The sequence below is a fragment of the Pogona vitticeps genome, chromosome 6 (assembly GCF_051106095.1).
Source record: "Pogona vitticeps strain Pit_001003342236 chromosome 6, PviZW2.1, whole genome shotgun sequence".
NCBI lineage: Eukaryota > Metazoa > Chordata > Lepidosauria > Squamata > Agamidae > Pogona > Pogona vitticeps.
The window spans coordinates 118,095,789-118,115,433 of NC_135788.1; the positions used below are offsets into that span (position 1 = coordinate 118,095,789).

Here is a 19,645-nt window from a genome sequence, read left to right on the forward strand (position 1 = left end):
TGTACTGATTTCACACCCTCAAAGTAGCCATTGGCACATCATGAAAAAAAGGCCTTCCAAATTAAGGGGGGGGGGGAGAAAGGCAACAAAAGAGGCCAGATTTCCATATTTGCAATTTATGATGTTGTAAAAGCGGGGGAAGATGCTGCCCTGTGTGATGCGAAATGAGGACGGCTAGTGACAAAGCCTCCAATCTTCCTCCTGGAGTTTTATTTTTAAACCAAACTCCAGTCCGACAGCCCTTCAAATAGAGGTGGTTCCCTGGCAGCTGTTCAAACGGAGGACAGCCTTGCCCAGAAGGAGCCACGCGGCCACCCTAATTTATGCACTCTACTCCGCGTGTTTTTGTGGCACCCTCTGCCAGACTGTCTTTCCGCCCCAGGGATACCTCTCCTTTGCATATATATGGCTTTTGGCAAGCCTTCCAGAGGAGCACGGCACGGCTGTAAATTTAAACGGGTTTGCAATTCATTTCCCTGACATGACTTCATGATCCCAATAAATGGATGAGCAAAAACAGAAGCATTCAGCTGTGAAAACTATCATCAGGACGGGCTTACAAAACAGAGCGCAGTAACCATTCTACTGGCTCAGACCAGCACTGGTGCAAACGAGGCAGAGAAATCTCAGACACGGGGCCCCTCGAGCTGTTGAGCATCCTTTTGTCTCCGAAGATCAAAACGTATCTGAAGAAGTCTGCTTCTCCTGATCCCAATAACTCAATAACAATGGTCAGCCAACACTCACACTCAATATGCAAAGATATAACATATTTTTGGGTGTGCTGTGTACCTCAAATTCAGCCCTATGGAAATGTCTGCACAGAGTGACTGATTCTGCACATGGAAGTTCTATTCATCTATCATACCCACGCCTCCCACAACACTCCTCAAACTTTTATCCAAAGCCATCGAAGCCCAGGGCGGTTGTATGACAGCGAACTCTCAAAAGGATGAGCCACTTTTTTTACACGGCTTATCTACAGGCTTTCGTGAGAGGCAGGAGCTCAAACTTCAGCAACTTTATTGAAATTTAAAGACCAGAAAGACATGATCAAAGCAGGAGGGATTCAATGAAAGTTGACTTTCACCCAGCAAACGTGGGGAGACCTTGTGCCTCTATAAACAAAAATCAAGTCTTTCATGCTGGAGTGGAGGACGTTCTCTTGTGTCTCAGGGTGAGAGGCAATGGGGATGCTGTTCATGAGAATGGACTGAACTCCTGCTCACAATCCAATTGTGTAGGAACGTCCCGTGGGGTTGTGGATGACAGAGCACATGGGGGAAACTACAGCCCACTCGTACCAAACTTTCTTGGAGGTGCTGCAACGCCAGAAGGCCACCCGGATACGCTCGCCTGCCTGCACGCTCATAGGTTGCTAGGGAGAGAAGACAGTAAATAGCAGAGGCCATTCAGTAGTCAAGAATATACTGTCCCCAACTCAGTTGAGGAATCTACACCTATAAATCTACATCCCTTCGCAGCGGAACTCCTGGCAGAAAACTGCATAAGATCAATCTGCAGAGGTGAATGCTACTGCAAAGCATAATTAGACAGGTCTTCAACTTCTTCTCTTTTTTATTGAACATTTTTAAAAACTGAAAATGACAACTACAGGCTTCATGGCACAGTGGTTAAACTGCAGTACTGCAGCCAAAACTCTGCTCACGACCCTGGGTTCAAGCCGAGGTAGCTGGCTCAAGGTTTGTTCAGCCTTCCATCCTTCTGAGGTCAATAAACTGAGTATTCAGAGTGCTGAGGTCTGTGTGTATTCAATGCATAGCCTGCATAATTAAATTGTAAACTGTCCAGAGGGTTCTACGGCGTGGTATATAAGCAGCACACTTTGCTGGTTCTTTTCGCTTGTACAATTCTAAACTGACTTTTTTGTTACGCTTTTCTCACTCATGGATGCCCAGATTTTCTTACCCAAGTGAGAAATCTAACCATTCCTACTGGCTTAAGAGAACTAGTGTGTGTGTGAACAAAGTTATGAGAAAATAAAACCATTGGAAACAAGAAAAAGATAGAGACATACAGAGCTTGTTGATAAAAGACTTACTCCCCCATGGAGAGTCTTTAAGGAGGCACTAACCTTGATGGGGAAGAAAATAGGGAACCATGAAAACATGCCTGGTGAGTGAGTTTCCGGACGAATACCTAGATGGGAGGGCAAATGGAGGAAAACAGAGGAAGTGGCATGTTCTGTAGCATCAAAACCGTACCATCTGTTCCCAACTCCCCCCCTTATCTAAGAGCCCGACTTCTCCTCAGTCCACTTACTGAGAGTGATGTCTCCATAGAGGGTGGTCTCAAAGTACCCAGCAAAACCATGAAGCACGGTGTTCACATTGACCTGGAACTCGAGCGTCTGGTAGCGGTTGTTATCTTTGATAGAGTCTGCAGGTGGGGGAAAAATGGTGAGGGGACTAGGATCATCCAGAGTCACACTCCTTCAAGGATACAGAGGAGAGAGACGTGATCCAGGGACAAAGGTGGACGGTGCCTCTATTAAAGCATTAAAACCTTACACAAAAAGGCTAGCTTTTGACTCTCAACGAGTCTTTAGCAGCATCCCAGAGCTGGGGCTGCTGCAGAGAAAAGAGAGGTTCCAAAATCCCATGGCCAGATGTGTGGACCGTATTCCTTAATTAAAGCAAGTTCTGAAATAGATTTTGAAACTCTTTTTCCCATATCGGCCCCAGCACATAATGGAGACTGGTGCAGTCAAAACTTAGTTTCTGTGTCCTAGACTTTAATGGTCTCATAAAGTTCTTGACCTTCCTTTGTTTTTGGACTGTGTACCATGAACAAGCAGCTTTTTCCTCTTTTTTTACTGCGCTATCAAAACCCATGATTTCTTATGGAGAGTGGGAGAGCAGCTCCTCTGTCTATTTCAAGCCAGGTTTTTTGGGGGGAGGGTTGTTTTGGCAATTGTACTATTTTGAAAGGCATAGCTACCCGTCTTCTAACCAAGATCATGGCCACTGGCCCCATCACCTCCTGGCAAATAGAAGGGGAAAAGATGGAGGCAGTGACAGATTTTACCTTCATGGGCTCCCTGATCACTGCAGATGGTGACAGCAGCCACGAAATCAAAAGATGCCTGCTTCTTGGGAGGAAATGGATGACAAACCTAGACAACATCTTAAAAAGCAGAGACACCACCTTGCCGACAAAGGTCCGCATACCCAAAGCTATGGTTTTTCCAGTAGCGATATATGGAAGTGAGAGCTGGACCATAAAGAAAGCTGACTGCCAAAGAATGGATGCTTTTGCATTGTGGTGGTGGAGGGGACTCTTGAGAGTCCCCTGGACTTCAGGGAGAACAAACCTATCCATTCTGAAAGAAATCAACCCTGAGTGCTCACTGGAAGGACAGATCCTGAAGCTGAGGCTCCAATCCTTTGGCCATCTCATGAGAAAAGAAGACTCCCTGGAAAAGCCCCTGATGTTGGGAAAGTGTGAAGGCAAGAGGAGAAGGGGACGACATAGGATGAGGTGGCTGGACAGGGGCATCGAAGCGACCAATATGAATTCGACCCAACTCTGGGAGGCAGTGGAAGGCAGGAGGACCTGACGTGCTCTGGTCCATGGGGGTCACGAAGGGTCGGACACGACTTAACGACTAAACCACAATCACCAGTCTTCTTCCCAACTACAGAACTGAGAGTATCCTGGTGCTCCCCTGCTCATCCCCCTAAGCATGGCTGGGTCAGATCCAGTTCTTTTCCTACCTGGGTTGGGATGTCTGAAGGAGAAGCAAGGTTTAGGGGGTGCTAATTGGTGGAAGTTGTGAAGCCGAACAACGTAAGGCATTTCAAACTGAGCCTGAAGAGGAAAAAGACAGGAAGGAAACCAAGCGTGAGTCATGTACTTGCTTTCGCACTTTAATTACTTCTGTGTCATCAAACTGGAATCGACTTAGAGCAACCCAAATAGAGCTTTCACCAGTTCCATACTCCCAGTGAACTTCCACGGTCGAGATCTGAACCCAGAACTTCCCACCTTCAACAGCATCAAATCAGAATGAGGATGGAAAAATTCCAGAGACCCCAAATCCAGACTGTTTTAATTTAAAAATCCTTTACGTCCTATAGTGACTTTCCAATATTTTCAGGACAAGGGAGGTCTCAGTTTCAGAAAAAGTACCTTCCCCTCTGGTCTAGAGCAGGTTGAAAGTGTGACAAAATTGCCCTTATCCCTCAGAGCGCTTGACACCTTTATAACGTTCACAAAATTTATGTCTGTATCTGGGTTGAGGGGGGGCATACTGGGGCCCTGGACATTACCCACCCCAGTTCATAATTCACGGTTATTCTCCCCAAAACACTGCTCTTCCAGATGCTGCTGGTTTTTACACATTCTATGTTCAATTTGTAATTGTTCTACTCAGCCGTAAGCCAGCTTGAAAAAAAAAGGACAAAAATCAAATCTACTCTGTCCATTAAAATGGACGTCAACCCTTCTGTTTTCTACACTGGCCTATTACAAACAGCGAGCATTAGATTACAGTATAAGCAAATTCAAGCATTCACACAGCAGCTCAAGGCTACAGGCGTGGTTTGGTTGTGTTTTTTTGGCTTTGAGAATTTTTTAAAAATCAAATAGGAAGCCCTATTTACAACAATGTACAGCTCTTAACACTCCCTGGACTTTAAAAATCTGTAACCTCACAAGAATTTTGGGACCTCCTCACAAGGTCTTTATGAATCGTAACAGGAGCAGTGATGCTGTATCAAAAACAACAAGGACTGCGATTTGGGAAAAATTTAAAAATATGTCATCATCAAACAAAAAATGAATTGTAATAATAAACCCAGACATTTTACATTCAGCTTCTTGTGGCCCCCGATAAGTAAGGGGGCTACTTGGTGGGGAGTAGGGGGGGGTCACCACCTACAGAACCGCCAGCCACCCTTCTGGGAGTTGTAGACCAAGCAAGTAAAGATTTCCATGCCCTGATTTAGCACATTTAACAGATCATAAACTTCTGTGGGTTGGAATCTATATTATGAACGCTGACATAACAAGTGCCTACACTGTTCAGATAATACATAAATCTCTCTGTTGTTTTAAATGATGGGTCTCACAGCCTTGACAAGCAGATTTTAGGACATGCCGTCAATGACAAATTTTAGAACCCCCTTTTTTTATGACCCTGCCTTTTACATCCCTTGTATGCTCTGGCTTAAGCTAGTTAATTTCCATTTGTTTTTTTTAAATCTCTGACATTTTTACAGGCCGCAGAGGATTCTGCTTTTCCAAGGACGGCATTTGTGCTCTCTAGCATGGAGAAACGACAGCGCTGCGGAGGTTTCGTGCAAAAACCACAGAGAACATCTCACCTCTGGATCCCGGTCTTTCTCACGGCAGGCACGGACTTCGTTGTAAAGCTTCGAGGAGGAGATGGGGCCCAAGAAGGAGGTATAATCGCAAGGGATGCTCACGCCCCCCTCTGAGAAGGGAAAGAACAGGGGAGAAAGGCTCCAAGGGTTAAGATGTGGGGTGAGACATTTAGCTCAGCTGATTCCCCGAGCACAGTGGTTCCCAACCTCTAGTAACTCAGATATTTTTGGACTGCAATTCCCAGAAGCCTTCACCACCAGCTGTGCTGCCTGGGGGTTTCTGGGAGTTGCAGTCCAAGAACAGCTGGCTTACCCAAAGTTGGGAATCGCTGCCAATCATTCAGGGAGCAAACCTCTGGTGGAAGTGGGTAAAGAAACGACAAAAAAGGGGGTCAAAGATTGAGTCATGCAAAACCCCAAAGTGTCAATATGTTCTCTTCCAATCTGGATTTTTTGAGCTTGAAGAGTGGTTCTGCCCCCACCCCAACCTGACTTATGTGACAATTAAAAAGTGCTCTCAGAGGGATCAAGGGAATACGATTCCCCCTCTTCCCACTCCCTCTGGGTTACAACCTCAGTCACGGTGTTCACATTTTGCACCCCCGACTCATTCTGCTGCATTCAACGTGCCAGCCTCACCTTTCAGGCAGTGCTGGGCCCCGTCGAGACATTCCGGGGAGAGCTCGTTGTCGGCGAACGACCCCAACAGCTCCGACACCATGAGGTCGGCCTTCTCCGGCGCCTCCCATTCCCGCATGTCGCGGGAAACCACCGTCACCTGAGAACCCCACTCCTCGTATTGCCAGCTCTCCAACCTGCAGGAAGGAGACCGAGAAAAGTTGTCGTGCCCCCGAGAGAGCAGAGATCTCTCTCTCCTTCATCTGCAAGGCTCCCTTTACATGCTGTGCTCAACCGGGATGTGTCCCCGCGGTTTGATGGCCCCGGGGAACGCACGTGAACTTTGCAAGAAGGTTGCGGAGACATACGGGCAAAGAGAACACCTGATACCTGATAAACAGTCACTGCTAGATGTAGCAATGTCAAGGTTCCCCTTGACATTGAGTCCAGTTGTGTCCGACTCTAGGGCACGGTGCTCAAGCCCGTCTCCAAGCCGTAGAGCCAGTGTTTGTCCGAGGACCGTTTCCATGGTCACGTGGCCAGCGTGACTAGACACAGAACGCCGTTGACCTTCCCACCATGGTGGTACCTATTTATCTACTCGCATTTGCATGCTTTTGAACGGCTAGGTTGGCAGGATGATGTGTGTTGGAGGACACCCAAAGATAAAACCTGCACCTTTAAAGTCATGATGTGGCAACCAGTTACCTGTTTATAACTTGGAGACATAAGATGATGGCACTGGTCACCCCATATTGCAACTCACCCCTTCAGATAGATCATCCCCAGAGGGGAGGCAAAACGGCAGAGGAAATTGCAGTTCTGGGTGTTTTGCCACTGAGCCTGTCTGAACCATTTCGGCCCCAGCTAATTACTCTTAGAACTGTATTACAAAAGATGGTGGCTGAGCGTGTTTTTCTTTCTCCTCTTCCCTCCCCATCCCTTCTTCCTTGTGTGACACGCCTTGTATTTCACGCTACTGATGCCTGTTATCAGTCTGAATTCTTTTTTTTTCTGTTCTTGATGACGAAAGCATTCTTCCCCCAACTTCGCAACTCCCAAGCAACTGGTCTAGAAACCCCATCACCCATTATTACTGGCCATGTGGGTTGGCAACAATGGGTGTCGTAGTCCAACATGTTTGGAGGGTGCCTTGTTGGGGGAAACTGGGATAAAGAATGAAATAAAATGCATTAATGAAATATTCAGAATAAATATTTCCCGCAGATTGGACTACCCAGATTCTACAAAGCTTGGCTCTCTTTCCTCACAGTAGCAGACAAAAGGGAGTTCGGGGTGGATTCTCATCATCATCCTCTTAGAACTGCTGAGCTGGAAGGGAACCTGTGGATCATCCAGTCCAGCCCCTCCCCAGCAGGCACCACGGGGGAGTCGAACTCTCGAACTCTGGCTCTCAAGACCTAAACCCCCCCCCAGCTATTTTCCATGGTCTTCTCACAGAACAGTGCTCACACGCCGAATGCTCCCGTTCGGTTGGGGTGGGGGGGCTTCAGAAGGACTTACGTCACAACTGCATTTGGATTTTTCTCCACAGCATAAATCTTGATGCGTCGGTCGGCCTGCCGCGCCGCCCGCAGCGAGGCGTTCACGAGGGGGCCCCGTCCTGCTCCCAGCACCATCACCACCCTGAGGATTTGGGAATGGTAGAAAAAAAATAAAAGCTATTATTAAGTCTGAGAGGGATGAAACCAATGGCCCGTTTCAAAAGCTTGTTTTCTAGGCAACGTGAGCCAAAAGCAACACCCCTGAAATTCATCTCCCAAGTAGAACAGCGATGGCGAATCTGTGGCACGCAGAGCCCTTTCTGCAGGCACGCAAGCCACAAGTCGCCGGATCATTACTCTCCCCCGCCCCCCGCGGTGCTGGTGCTTTGACAGGTGGATCCAGAGCAGCTGACGGTGGCAGCAGATCCAGAGTGGGGTCTTGAGGCACCTCTGTGCCCAGGATTCCCCCTTCCGCCGCCACTTCCAGTTCCAAAGAGGTTCACCGAATGGCTCCCAACCTTGGGTCCCCCAGATGTTCTTGGACTACAGTTCCCATAAATCCCGGCCTGCACAGCTCGTAGTGAAGGCTTCTGGGAGTTGCATTCCACGAACTTCTGTTGAGCCAAGGTTGGGAGCCACCAAACTAAAGAACATGGCAATAACCCCATATTCAGAAAACACCATGGAACACACAGGGATCACCATGTTATGAGGCAAGTGAAGAGAAGGGTTGGCCTCAGGCTATCCAGATAGGCCTTCCTTTTTCATGAATGCTGATGTGTTTACTGCATGTCAGCAATAAAGGAAGTTCCTTCAAACCTGTTAAGCCAACTTCTCCTGGCCTATTGTTAAACAGAAACTAGGTGCCTTCATTTTAACCAATAGTCATGCCGATTACCCCGTTTAACGACGAATCCGCTTAACGCTGAAGTTTTTATGATCGCAAAAGCGACCGCAAAATGATGTTTAGATTGGGTTTTTTCGCTTCACGTTGATCGGTTCCCTGTTTCAAAATGGTCGCCAGCTTTCAAAATGCCCCCCCCCCGTTTTCTAGGACAGATTCCTCGCTATACAGGCACCGAAAATGGCCACCATATGGAGGATTTTCGCTGGACGAGCAGGTATTGAGCCCATTGGAACGCACTGAACCAGTTTCCAATGCATTTCAATGGTTTTTTTTATTTCGCTTGATGTTTTCGCTCTACAGCGATTTCGCTGGAACGAATTAACATTGTCAAGCGAGGCACCAATGTACATGCAGTCTGGTCTTATACCTACTCAGTAGTAGATCCCGCTGTGTTTAATTAAGTTTATTCCAACTGATTTCCAAGGAAGTGGCTGCATTGATTTGCTGCTGCAAAAACGGCAAAGTCTTGCGGCCCAGTTTGAGGGGACCGAGGCGTACCCAGCTCTCTGCTGCCTGAACCAACAGCCACTGCCTCCACCCTCCTCCTCTTCCCCTCCACCTTCAGTATGGCTGCCACAAGCACCTCTCTGCATAACCCGGGAGCTCCTCAGCTGGTCACGTGACTCATGCCTTGCTCCCCCCCCAAAGGTCCTTCCTTGGGGCAAAGCCATGATGGAATGGGATGGCAAAATATCTCTTTTAGGGCCACCAGTTCCCAGAAGGCTTTGGCCCAGAGAAACTTGGGAGCCAAAGCATTTTCCACAAAGCCAGCAAAAATAAATAAATAAATAAATAAAAAAGAGAAGCTGGAGAATCTTAACGAGGAAGAGGAGGGGTAAAAAAAGGCTCCGTCCCTAATGGGATCTCCCATCATCTTAACAAGGTAAGTATAAAAAGAAGGACATCTCCATTCCCCTTGAATTGTCTGTTCCAATTATTTTTGGAACAAAGCTTTGGTTTGAGTAAAAGAAAAACATGACCAAAATATAGGAAAACGTAGGTGACTGATTAAAACACGTTTTTCTTCAGGTGCTTGGGAGTGGTGGAATATCACACTCTCCGCTAAGCGCCATGATTCCCCACCTGGGGTCCCCCAGACTTTCTTGGACTGCAACTCCCAGAAGCCTTCACCATGAACTGGGTTCCCCCTGGATTTCTGGGAGTTGTAGCCCTTGAGCCTCTGGGGAGCCCAAAGTCGGGGAACCCCCTGCCCTAGAAGAACTGGCAGTAAATGTGCTGCTGTTTTCCTTGAGCAGCTGGGAAAAGACCGTGCAAGAGAGTCTAGGAGTTCAGAGCATGAGCGTCTTTTGGAGTCAGCAGACGGAAGATCCATTTCAACTTGGGATCCGGCTTATTCTAAGGGACCGGCATTTCTTTTCCACTAAAGTGGGCCGTAGGAGCAGCTGAACAGAAAGACGGCCTGGCCAAGATGATCGTGTGGCAAGGACGAGGCCAACGCCCAGCAAGCCTCGTGAAAAGCTGGGATTCCTACTCACTGAACGTTTGTTTCTTTCTCCTCATCGGGCACACGGTCTAGCAGGCACTTGTAGATCGCCTGAAGGGAAGAAAAGTACGGGTTGGAATCTCGTCTGCGGAATTCAGCTTGGCCTTCCCCGTCTGGCCAGTAATGGATCTCCCTCAAATCTTCACTTAGCAGATATTCTTCTTATACAGCCATTCTTGCACACGCTTCCGTGTGCTTCAGCCTTTCCTTTTCAACCCCCTGTTCACTCATGCTTACTCCTCCCAAGGGCCTTTCCTTGCCTCAGATATTAGCAGCAACCCCACGCGATGCTTCCTGACCCTTAGCGATCCTGAATGCAGGATGTGTTCCTCTTCCCCGTGTGAAAGGAAGGAAATAAAACTGAAGCATCCAGGAACTTCAGAAGGTGCATATCCCCATGGAGAATAAACACCTCAGTTACAGTATTTAAATATAGTGGTGCCTCGCACGAGCGCCCCGTAGAGCGATGAATTCGCTCTACGGTGACGCATTTGTGATCGCTAATGCGATCGCAGAGCGATGCCCCCAATGGGCGAAAATCGCAGAGCGAAGGTCGGTAAGCAGTTCGCTTACCGACCTTCGCTTTGTGACCCGCCGATCAGCTGTTCCGTGGCTTCAAAATGGCCGCCAGAACAGCCGAAATGGCCAGCTGCAGCGTTTTCGCGCCCTTGGTAAGCAAGGGGAGGGCGCGAAAACGCTGCCAGAATAGCCGAAGTGGCTGCGCGCAGCGTTTTCGCGCCCTCCACTCACTTACCAAGGGCGCGAAAATGGCTGCCGGCCATCGGAGAAACATCGCTGAACGGTGAGTACAGCAGCCGATTGGAACGCATTAAACACTGTTTAATGCGTTCCAATGGGCTTTTCTGCCCCGCTCAGCGATGTTTCACACAACGAGGGTTAATTCGGGACGGCTTAACCTCGCTGTGCGAGGCACCACTGTACGTATATGCTCATACACATGCACAACCATATACATTATGCTATATGTTCACTCACACACCCCGAAAAGCTCAAGGGACCCTCGCCCCTTCCAGTTTCGAACTCAGGAGAAGGGGGTGGGTGGCTCCTCCAGCAGGCCTTGGGGTGGGAGAACTGGCCCCGATCTCCCAGGTTTGCTCATCCCCCTTGCCCGAACCCCGTCTCAGCAAAGTCTGATCCCCTTGGGAACACGAGCTCACCTGTTGGTACTGGGAGTACTTGATGGGGTCCTTCTCAAAAACCTCGTATGTCTGCGATTCCAAATTGTCCATCAAGGGCTAGAAGGAGAAAGCACCAAGAAGAGGAGTCTTGTTTGTAGCGAGGGGGCAAAAGGCAGAGGGCCAGAAGCAGAGAACGGACCGAGCCCCCGTGGGTCCCCCCCCCTCGTTGAGAGAAAGGCCGTCTCGGAAGGACACTCAGTAAACAGAATTAAGTGAATCCAGTAAGTGTGGCGGGGAACCTGCCAAACACACGTGGATGGCAGGATTCGGTTACTCCCAAGGGTTCAAAACCAAGGGTCTGCTGCTTAAATACGACTCCATAGCACTCAAAGGGCTCTCTGGGTGGTTAACAATTTAATGGAAACAGGCCATTATTGGGATAGAATTACCGTATCTCAATTGTTATATTGTTGTTATAGTTATTTTGATTGTTGTCTTATTGAATGATAATTACTCACTGTATGGTTTTTATCATTGTAATTATGCTATTGTTGTATTTTAACAGTTTTTATTGGAATGCGCTCTGCTATAGAGCGCAATATAAATAAATAAATAGATGATGATGATGCAGGCTACACATTGCCCCACCCCAGAGTTCTTTGATCTCGGAAGGATGGAAAAGGCTGAGGCGAGCTAGCGACCTTGAGCCCAGGCTCGTACTCAGGTCCTGAGCAGAGTCTTGGCCGCAGTCCTGCACTTTAACCACTGCATCACGAGGCTCTTTTCACAAGTTGGGTTTGGCTTGACCTCGAGGACCATTCAGCGAAGAGGGAGGAAGGGCGAGAAGCAGCAACCCGCCCAGGCCTGTCTGGAGTAGCCTCAGCTGGAAGGAGAGCCTCCCTTTAGCAACCACCTGGGAAAGGAAGGGTTACCTGCAGCGGAGACTGGAGATAGTCCTCATAGCCCTTTGCGAAAAGCTCATAGGCGGACGGCGGTGGGCAGTTCTGGCTGAGATATTCCAGGTACTGAAGGTAGGAGCAAAACTCCTTTTCGGGGTGGTGGTGGGTGCCTGTGATGATGAACTGGACCTCAAGCTGGAGAAAGGGAAATAGAAAAAAGAGGGGGGGCGACGGCATCATTGCTAGGAATTTTCAGAGCACCATTTCTTTTTCCTGGCACTCCACAAAGTATAGGTGGAACGGGTCTCTGCCCCAAGGGACATGCAATGTAAAAGCACAGGCAGGGAAGTGAAATGGAGGCAAGAGGAAACGGGCCAATAAATAAACAAAAGGTACAGGACTGTTTCGGCCAGAGTTTGCAAGGTTCCTTTTCAGGAATTCATCGTCTGCCGTCACATTGATTCCAGCTTCTGGAAAACCCTCCAAAGATATTCTGGGTATACTGGGAAACGTTTCAGCAAAGCAAGGAACGTGGAACTAGGAAAGGTATTATATCAATGAGGAACTACTACAGAGCTGATCCTATCTCCAGGGCTCACCAACGGATCATTCTTACTGTTAGACCTGATCTGAAGTGTCCCTAAGGACATTGGGATGGCAAGATGTCATTCAGACGGCCTGTCCATGCATGGTTTAGTTGTTGTTTAGTCGTTAAGTCATGTCCAACTGTTCGTGACCCCATGGACCAGAGCATGCCAGGCCCTCCTGTCTTCCACTCCCTCCTGGAGTTGGGTCAAATTCATGTTGGTAGCTTTGATGACCCTGTCCATCCATCTCATCCTCTGTCATCCCCTTTTCCTCCTGCCTTCACACTTTCCTAACATCAAGGTCTTTTCCAAGGAATCTTCTCTTCTCATGAGATGGCCAAAGTACTGGAGCATCAGCTTCAGGATCTGTCCTTCCAGTGAGCACTCAGGGTTGATTTCCTTCAGAATGGATAGGTTTGTTCTCCTTGCAGTCCAGGGGACTCTCAAGAGCCTCCTCCAGCACAATTCAAAAGCATGGTTTAGTACTGTGAGGCTAATACAAAGCTGTTATAGATTGGGTTCTCCTAATAGTGCAGAATTGGTACAGTGTGCACATATTATTTTGTTCCAGCCACAGAGACCATCTACGAGTCCACACAAAGCACAAGATTCAGAACCGCTTCCAGACTTTGGCCCATTAGGGGGAACGCAACCCCATCAGAGACATCCGGACACCGTCGTCTGCAAGGACAATCAGTGTCCCAGCCTAAGGCATTTCCGTCTCGTCTGGACTCATCTAGATAAGCCAACTGGCATGCAACCCATGCGTTGAGGGTCTCTGTCTGGGAAAGAGGATAAGATGCTGAGATGGCTCAGCAGGACCCGACCGTCCCAGATGGAGAACGGCTTCGAAAGGGAAAAACGAAAGGGAGAGGCTGACCTTCAGCAGGCGAAAGATCAGGCGCTGATGCATCTTGGAGAGAACTGGGAAGCCTTTCTTATTGGTCAGGAAGATGCTGGTGGGCAGGATGGCCGCCTTGATGGGCTCCCCCAACCAGCGGTCGATGACGTGGTTGGAGGGCAAGTCGGGCCCCACCTCCAGGGCTGAGGAAGAAGAGCAAAGAAAAAAAGAAAGGGGGGGAGGTCAAAGGAAACCAAGAGATGCATATTGTCCACACACACACCCCTTCCCACTGTTCTGGGGTGGCCATTTTTGATGTCACGCACTTACCCACAGCGATACGCTTGTTGTAGTCGCACAGCGTCCGGAAGTTATGCCACCTGCAAAGGCCAGAAGCGGGTTTTTAGTCACGCGGGAAGGCAGAAGACCTTGCCGTTAATGGTCAGCTTTCCACAGGACAGGCAGAACTGTGTTCCTTTGGCATTAAAGAGTACCAATGGGGTTTTTTTTTGCCAAGTTTAGGGGGTTCCATCTCTTCTACCCTGAGATAAATCTGGGCAGGTGACCCATAAATCACCACCCCCAGTCCCGTCGCCTCTGTGGTGTCGCCGTCACTGAATGGCACAGGTGAAATTGGCGAGGCTGCTGCAACAAAAGTACAGTAGGACCCTGGTATCTTTGGCGGATCGGTTCCAAGGTGCCCTCCCTGCAGGTACCGAAAAACACGGGTTACAGCAAACACTCTTTGCTGCGCATAGCATGGACTCTGGCTCCCTCTAGCGGCCAGATCTGGTAATTTCATATTTAGAAAGAGATATTTCTAGGATTTGTAAATACTTTTAACATTTTCACACCACGGATAAGTGAACCAGTGCGTACCGATCCAACAGCTATGGGGTCCTACTCTATATTGCTGAAAATCAGCCGTGGAAAGGCAGGACACTCTGCCCTGCAGGGAGGCAGCATTCCACGATGAAGTGCTTTTTTGGGCTAGAGAAAGTTTTCTCTGAATTTTTAGGGCAACTACAGCAGAAAACTGTATCCCTTGAACTGCAGCAGCACCGATCCCAATGATGGTGCCAACCGTTGCCCCTTGGAAATTACAGGGGGTCCACCATTCTGGCCCCGTCACCCCCAGAGGTTGACTCTCCCAAGGCCAGGGGTGGGTGAAGGAGGTTCATCCAGTGGTGGCTGGCTAAGCTTGACGGGAGCTGAAATCTAGCACTATCTGGTGGGTTAGTTGCCCTAGAATATATTTAGCTTAAATGGTTTCTTGTATCTAGCGGGCAGAATTCATCCCGCTGCTCCTATAAAGCTTTAGGTTGAATCCAGCAAAGGCTTATCTCAGGAGACACCGCTCTGAAAGTTCTACCTCTTCCCTGTAGCTATTGGTCAATCTATCAAGATTGTTAGATGTTCCACATTCCAACTGGTGTCTCTCCTTGGAAGGCTTCCCGGGTTCCTGCCCCTTCTCAGAATCTTCACTCACCACTGCCAGGTTTTCTCCTCGCCTGCGCTCTCCTCTTCTATTCCCTGCATGGGTTCATTTTCAATCACATCATCCCGCAAGTCTTCGGGGGCCAGCAGCGGAACCCGCATCCAGAACTGAGATCGGAGGACGGGAAAAAAAGGGAAGAGAAGAAGAAAAACGTGTATCGTGAGCAGTGCCCCACAGTGTCAAGTCCCAGAGGCGCAAAGCACATTGAAGGATTTTTGTACCAGTGTCTCGGCAGCGCATCAGTTCCCAAACTGGGGTGAGACAGGGTGAAGTCCCAAGCGGGACATGAGTTGTTGAGATGTTCATAACGTCAGGGGCGGAAAAAAATCATTTTATCAATTTCACTACAGTAGGGCCCCCGTATCCGCTAGGATCAGTAACTGCAGTTTTATGTCTCTGCGGTCTGAAGTTATTTAAAATTAGAAAAAAAAAAACAGGAAAAATGTTTTCACGTGTATTACCAGAAACAGCCACTAGAGAGCACCAGAGACTGCGCTATGAATTCTTGGTTTAAAAAAAAAATGAATACGTACTTAGCATAGTCTCTGCACCCTCTAGTGGCCAGTTCTGTAATTTATGTGAAAATATTTTTTCCTGGATTTATTTTACCATCCAATGTACAGTGTTTATTATTATTCACAGTTTTCAGCATCATCAGGCTGGGAACCCATGCCCTGCAGATATAGAGGTTGTACTGTATTTCTTTTTATTAACAACATTCCTTTAAAATAATTTGCTCTCGGTACACAAAGGTCTGCATGCGATCGTTGGGGCATTTCCCATGGAAAATGCATGAATCCACGAAGGAACTGCCCTGGAGATGCAGCATCACCTCGGAATGAAGGGAACAGCCCTACAAATGCTTTGTGCTTCTTGGGAGAGTCGGGGGTGTGTGGAAAGCCCTCATTAGACATACCATGGAAGTATGATGCCCGGTATTGATGTGGTTGCATAAAACCCGTGCTAAGTTGGGGTTCTCCGCCTGCGTCAGGGGTAGAAGGAAAGCAGGGAGCCCCAAGTACGCCCCAAAATTCAGTTCTTCCAACACGGCCTGCAAAGGGCAGAGAGGTACAGATATGTTTCTTTATGTGTCATCAAGTCATTTCCAACTTATTCATCAACGTGGGCCTTCAAGTCAATTCTGAATGACAGCGATCTTTTTCAAGCAGAATTCCCTGGCTTCTGGGAGTTGTAATCCAGAAAAAGGAACCTATCCAAGTTTTGTTAAGAATTTACAGACACCCTATTGCAGACTTTAATCAGATTTCCAGAACATCCCTGTCCTGTTTATGATCATCACCTCCACTGCTCTGAATATACCTAAACGGTGTCTACTTTTGGAGGCTAAAAAATTAGGGCCAGCTCTGCTTCGTATTCAGATGGAACGCCAAGAATCTCCAGGAAAGACACCGGCCTGTAAGAATGGAGAGCTAAATCCCTGCCAGTCAGATTTGGGCTAGGACTCTCCTTCCCAACCTTGGGTCCCCAGATGTTCTTGGACTACAGCTCCCAGAAATCCTGGCCAGCACAGATAGTGGTGAAGGCTTCTTGGAGTTGCAGTCCAAGAACATCTGGGGACCCAAGGTTGGGAACTATTGGGTAAGAAGGACCAATCGTCTGACCTTGTAAAAGGCAGCTTGAGTTTTCTGCATGTCTATGATTTCCAAGAATGTTTGCATTTGGTTAGTTCCCATGATGGACGAAATTCAGCTCTGCAAGGGGCATCTTCCGAGCAGCCCTGTTTCAACACTCTCCCTGCACAAGTGTTCCCATGATCCAAAAGCACAACTGTCCGCCCCTTCACCTGCCAAATACGCTCACCATCTCCGAATTTCTGCGGACTTTCTCCACGTTGGAATCAGCCTGGATCCATGGGGACAGTTTGCCCACAATCAGCGTGTTCCAATCTATCAGAGAGCAGGACAACGATAGGGGTGAGATCATGCATTTAGGCAGCGGGGGCGACAAAGGGTTCAGAGCCCAGACCCAAGCCAAGGATACAACATGCCCTTTCAAACCAATCAAGAGAACCTTCCTTTTCTTTTTCTTCTTTTAATTCTACCACGTCATACTGAGGGCATCTATACAAGTATCCTCAGTGGCTTCTCCTCAAAATGTGAAATTCCATTCTCCTCGGTTTCTGTCTAATTCCAAGCCTCAATATATTCCAGTGTTTAGACTGGAAAGGATTTGTTGGGTTGGCATTCATTCACTAGAATTAAACCACGGTGAAGTAAAAGAAGCAGATCCATCTATTTCATTCTTGGTACGCCTAATTCCCTCTTTTAAACTGTTGCTCTCTACTCCCCACCCTGCAGGAATTGGGGCAGGGATGCATGGTTTATAAGGAAAGAATGGACCAAAAGTTACGATTTGGCTTATGCCACAAGCAGGATTTCGGCCACAGAGCCCTAAATTCTCACCTCTTCCTGAGAGCAACAGGTCAGAGCGGGTCTGAGGTCCTGGTCGGTTTTTCGCTGGTTCGAGGAAAAACTCCCTTTTGTAACGGGGGTGAAAAACAGGCATGCAGAGGAAATCAAACCTATAGAATAAGAGATCATATAGGGGAGGAAGAATTTAGGACCAATTAAGCTCCTGGCACATAAAGATAAGAAGCCCAGACCATCTCCCACCAGCATCTAAGTAGTGCCAGACTGATGTGCAGGAAAAAGATCTCTCCAGTCTTGCTAAGGAACAGTTGTCTCATCAGCTCTTACTCTGTCCCACGGCCTTCACATGCAACACAAGGCCATTTATTTTCTGAGCTATATAACTTAATATCCTCAGTACATTAATGACATGTCCTACCTATTGCCTCTCACCTGTTACCACTGAATATTATGCATGTTATTTAATATGCTACTTAGATTATATGCCAGCCTGAGCACTTCTATTAATGGAAAAGTGACAGAAAATACTTTTAATAAACAAAATAAGCTACCAGTCGATTAAAAAGGTTAATCTAAGGTGATTCTGTAAAAATACAGTATTTCAGTACAGATTAATACAGCTCTACTTTTACATACAGTGGTGCCTCGCAAGACAAACGCCCCATTTAACGACGAAATCGCATCACGACGAAGTTTTTGCAATCGCAAAAGCGATCGCAAAACGATGTTTACTATGGGGGAATTTCGCTTTCTGATGATCGGTTCCCTGCTTCGGGAACCGATTCTTGCAAAATGACGATTTTCAGCCAGCTGTTTCAAAATGGCCACTGGGTTAAAAAAAAGGCTCCCTGCTCTTTTCTGGTTAAAAAAAAAGGCTCCCTGCTCTTTTCTGGGAAGGATTCCTCGCTGCACGGGCAGCGAAAATGGCCGCCCTATGGAGGATCTTCGCTGGACGGTGAGTTTCAAGCCCATAGGATGGCATTAATCGGGGTTTAATGCGTTTCTATGGGCTTTTTAATTTCGCTTTACGATGTTTTCGTTCTACAGCGATTTCGCTGCAACGTATTAACATTGTAATGCGAGGCACCACTGTAGTTCCATGAGCCCAGGAAGTTATCCTCATATTAATGAAAATCAGGTTTATCTGCAATGATCTCTTGAGGCTCTTCTGTAGCATTGCTTGAGAAAAGTTTGTAAATAGTCACCAGAGGCTAAGCGAAATTCACTTCCAGACACCCACAGATGCTGTCTCCTGTTGAAAAGTGAATTTCCAACCCACCTTTCCTCCCATCTCACAGCATCAGACCACAGGCTTTTATATATTAGATCATGTAGAGCAGCTGCAACATAGGGGGGTAGGTTTCTGCATGCCAGCTGGTGGGGAATATAAGTAGGACTCATTGTTCTTGCAGGTCTCCTGGAGGCAGCTGGCTGGCCACTACATGAAAAATATGAAATGGACAGCTCTGGGAAGAAAGCCATTGGTGCCTGATAGCTGCAAACTTTCAAGAGTCTAACTTTCAAGACTAAGAAGTTTTATTTCAGCTTTCATGGACCGCAGCCCACCACCTCAGATGCATCTGAAAAAAAAAAGGATCAGAGCCCATCCAAGCTCACGCCAAATAAATGGTTTTTAAAGTGCCACAAGATTCTGTTGCTTTTGCTGCCCTTGGACTAAACAGGTCTTGGGTCTGATCCACCACAGGTCTTCTTATACTTCTGATTCAACAGTTCAGCTGGCCCTTTTTTGCTACAGATCACTATTGCTTACACCCCATAATGACACAGAAGGAACAGAAGAAATCAACTTGTCACCACCATTGGGGAAACCATGCTCTTCCACCCCAATTTAGTTAGCATCTCTGCCCTGGCAGAAACACTTCTTTCCACTGTGCACCTCTTATTGTGCACAGGAGCCTTGCCAGGGAAAAACAGAGCAGCAGCAGCAGCCCTGCAGTCTTGGTTCGGGTCAAAGGTCAGGGGGCGGGGTCTTTGCTTAGGTCAGAGGCCATCCAAATGTGTACCAGCATCTGGGGAGGGACTTAAATGAAAGTAAGCCACCCCCCTGCCCTAGAATGACCGCAGGTAGCCCAAGAGGGAAAGGTCAGAGGTCACCGGGTCAGGATTAGAAGGGTCAAGGGTCACCCGGGAACCACGTGGTTCTCCTCACCCCTGCCTGGCCACCGCACCAAGGGTGCCCGCCACCTCGGGGACGCAGCTGAGGTCTCTCCCGCAGGAGACGCGAGCCACCGAGGCTGCTCCCGGACCGACCGCGGACGCCGCTGCTGCCGCCATCGCCGCCGCCGCCATGGCCCGCCACACAGAGAAGCCGGAGCCGGCCGACCACGCCCGCTCTTCCCCTCGGACCAATCAGAGGCCACGCTTTCAACGGGTGACCAATCACAGAAG

At 48.1% G+C, this 19,645-nt stretch overlaps 1 protein-coding gene across 3 annotated transcripts; it reads right to left on the reverse strand.

Annotated features, from left to right (window-relative positions):
• Nucleotides 1–1,006: 1,006 nt before the first annotated feature.
• PRMT5 (protein arginine methyltransferase 5) lies at nucleotides 1,007–19,582 on the reverse strand. Of its 3 annotated transcripts, none has more exons than XM_078378325.1 (18): nucleotides 19,407–19,579; nucleotides 18,516–18,674; nucleotides 17,270–17,388; nucleotides 16,668–16,753; nucleotides 15,763–15,897; nucleotides 14,838–14,953; nucleotides 13,679–13,728; nucleotides 13,388–13,551; nucleotides 11,954–12,115; nucleotides 11,061–11,138; nucleotides 9,875–9,933; nucleotides 7,491–7,613; nucleotides 5,988–6,163; nucleotides 5,349–5,458; nucleotides 3,738–3,831; nucleotides 2,284–2,400; nucleotides 2,096–2,160; nucleotides 1,007–1,378 (listed from the first exon to the last, which is right to left on the reverse strand). In XM_078378325.1, exons 1-18 carry the CDS (start codon nucleotides 19,544–19,546, stop codon nucleotides 1,226–1,228), a joined length of 2,106 nt encoding a protein of 701 aa, XP_078234451.1. In that variant the 5' UTR covers nucleotides 19,547–19,579; the 3' UTR covers nucleotides 1,007–1,225. The 3 variants fall into 3 exon arrangements, with proteins under 3 accessions (XP_078234451.1, XP_072833130.1, XP_078234452.1); XM_078378326.1 differs by lacking the exon at nucleotides 1,007–1,378 and adding an exon at nucleotides 1,561–1,784 and having other exon boundaries at nucleotides 19,407–19,582; XM_072977029.2 differs by lacking the exon at nucleotides 18,516–18,674 and having other exon boundaries at nucleotides 19,407–19,578.
• Between the last annotated feature and the right edge of the window lie 63 nt (nucleotides 19,583–19,645).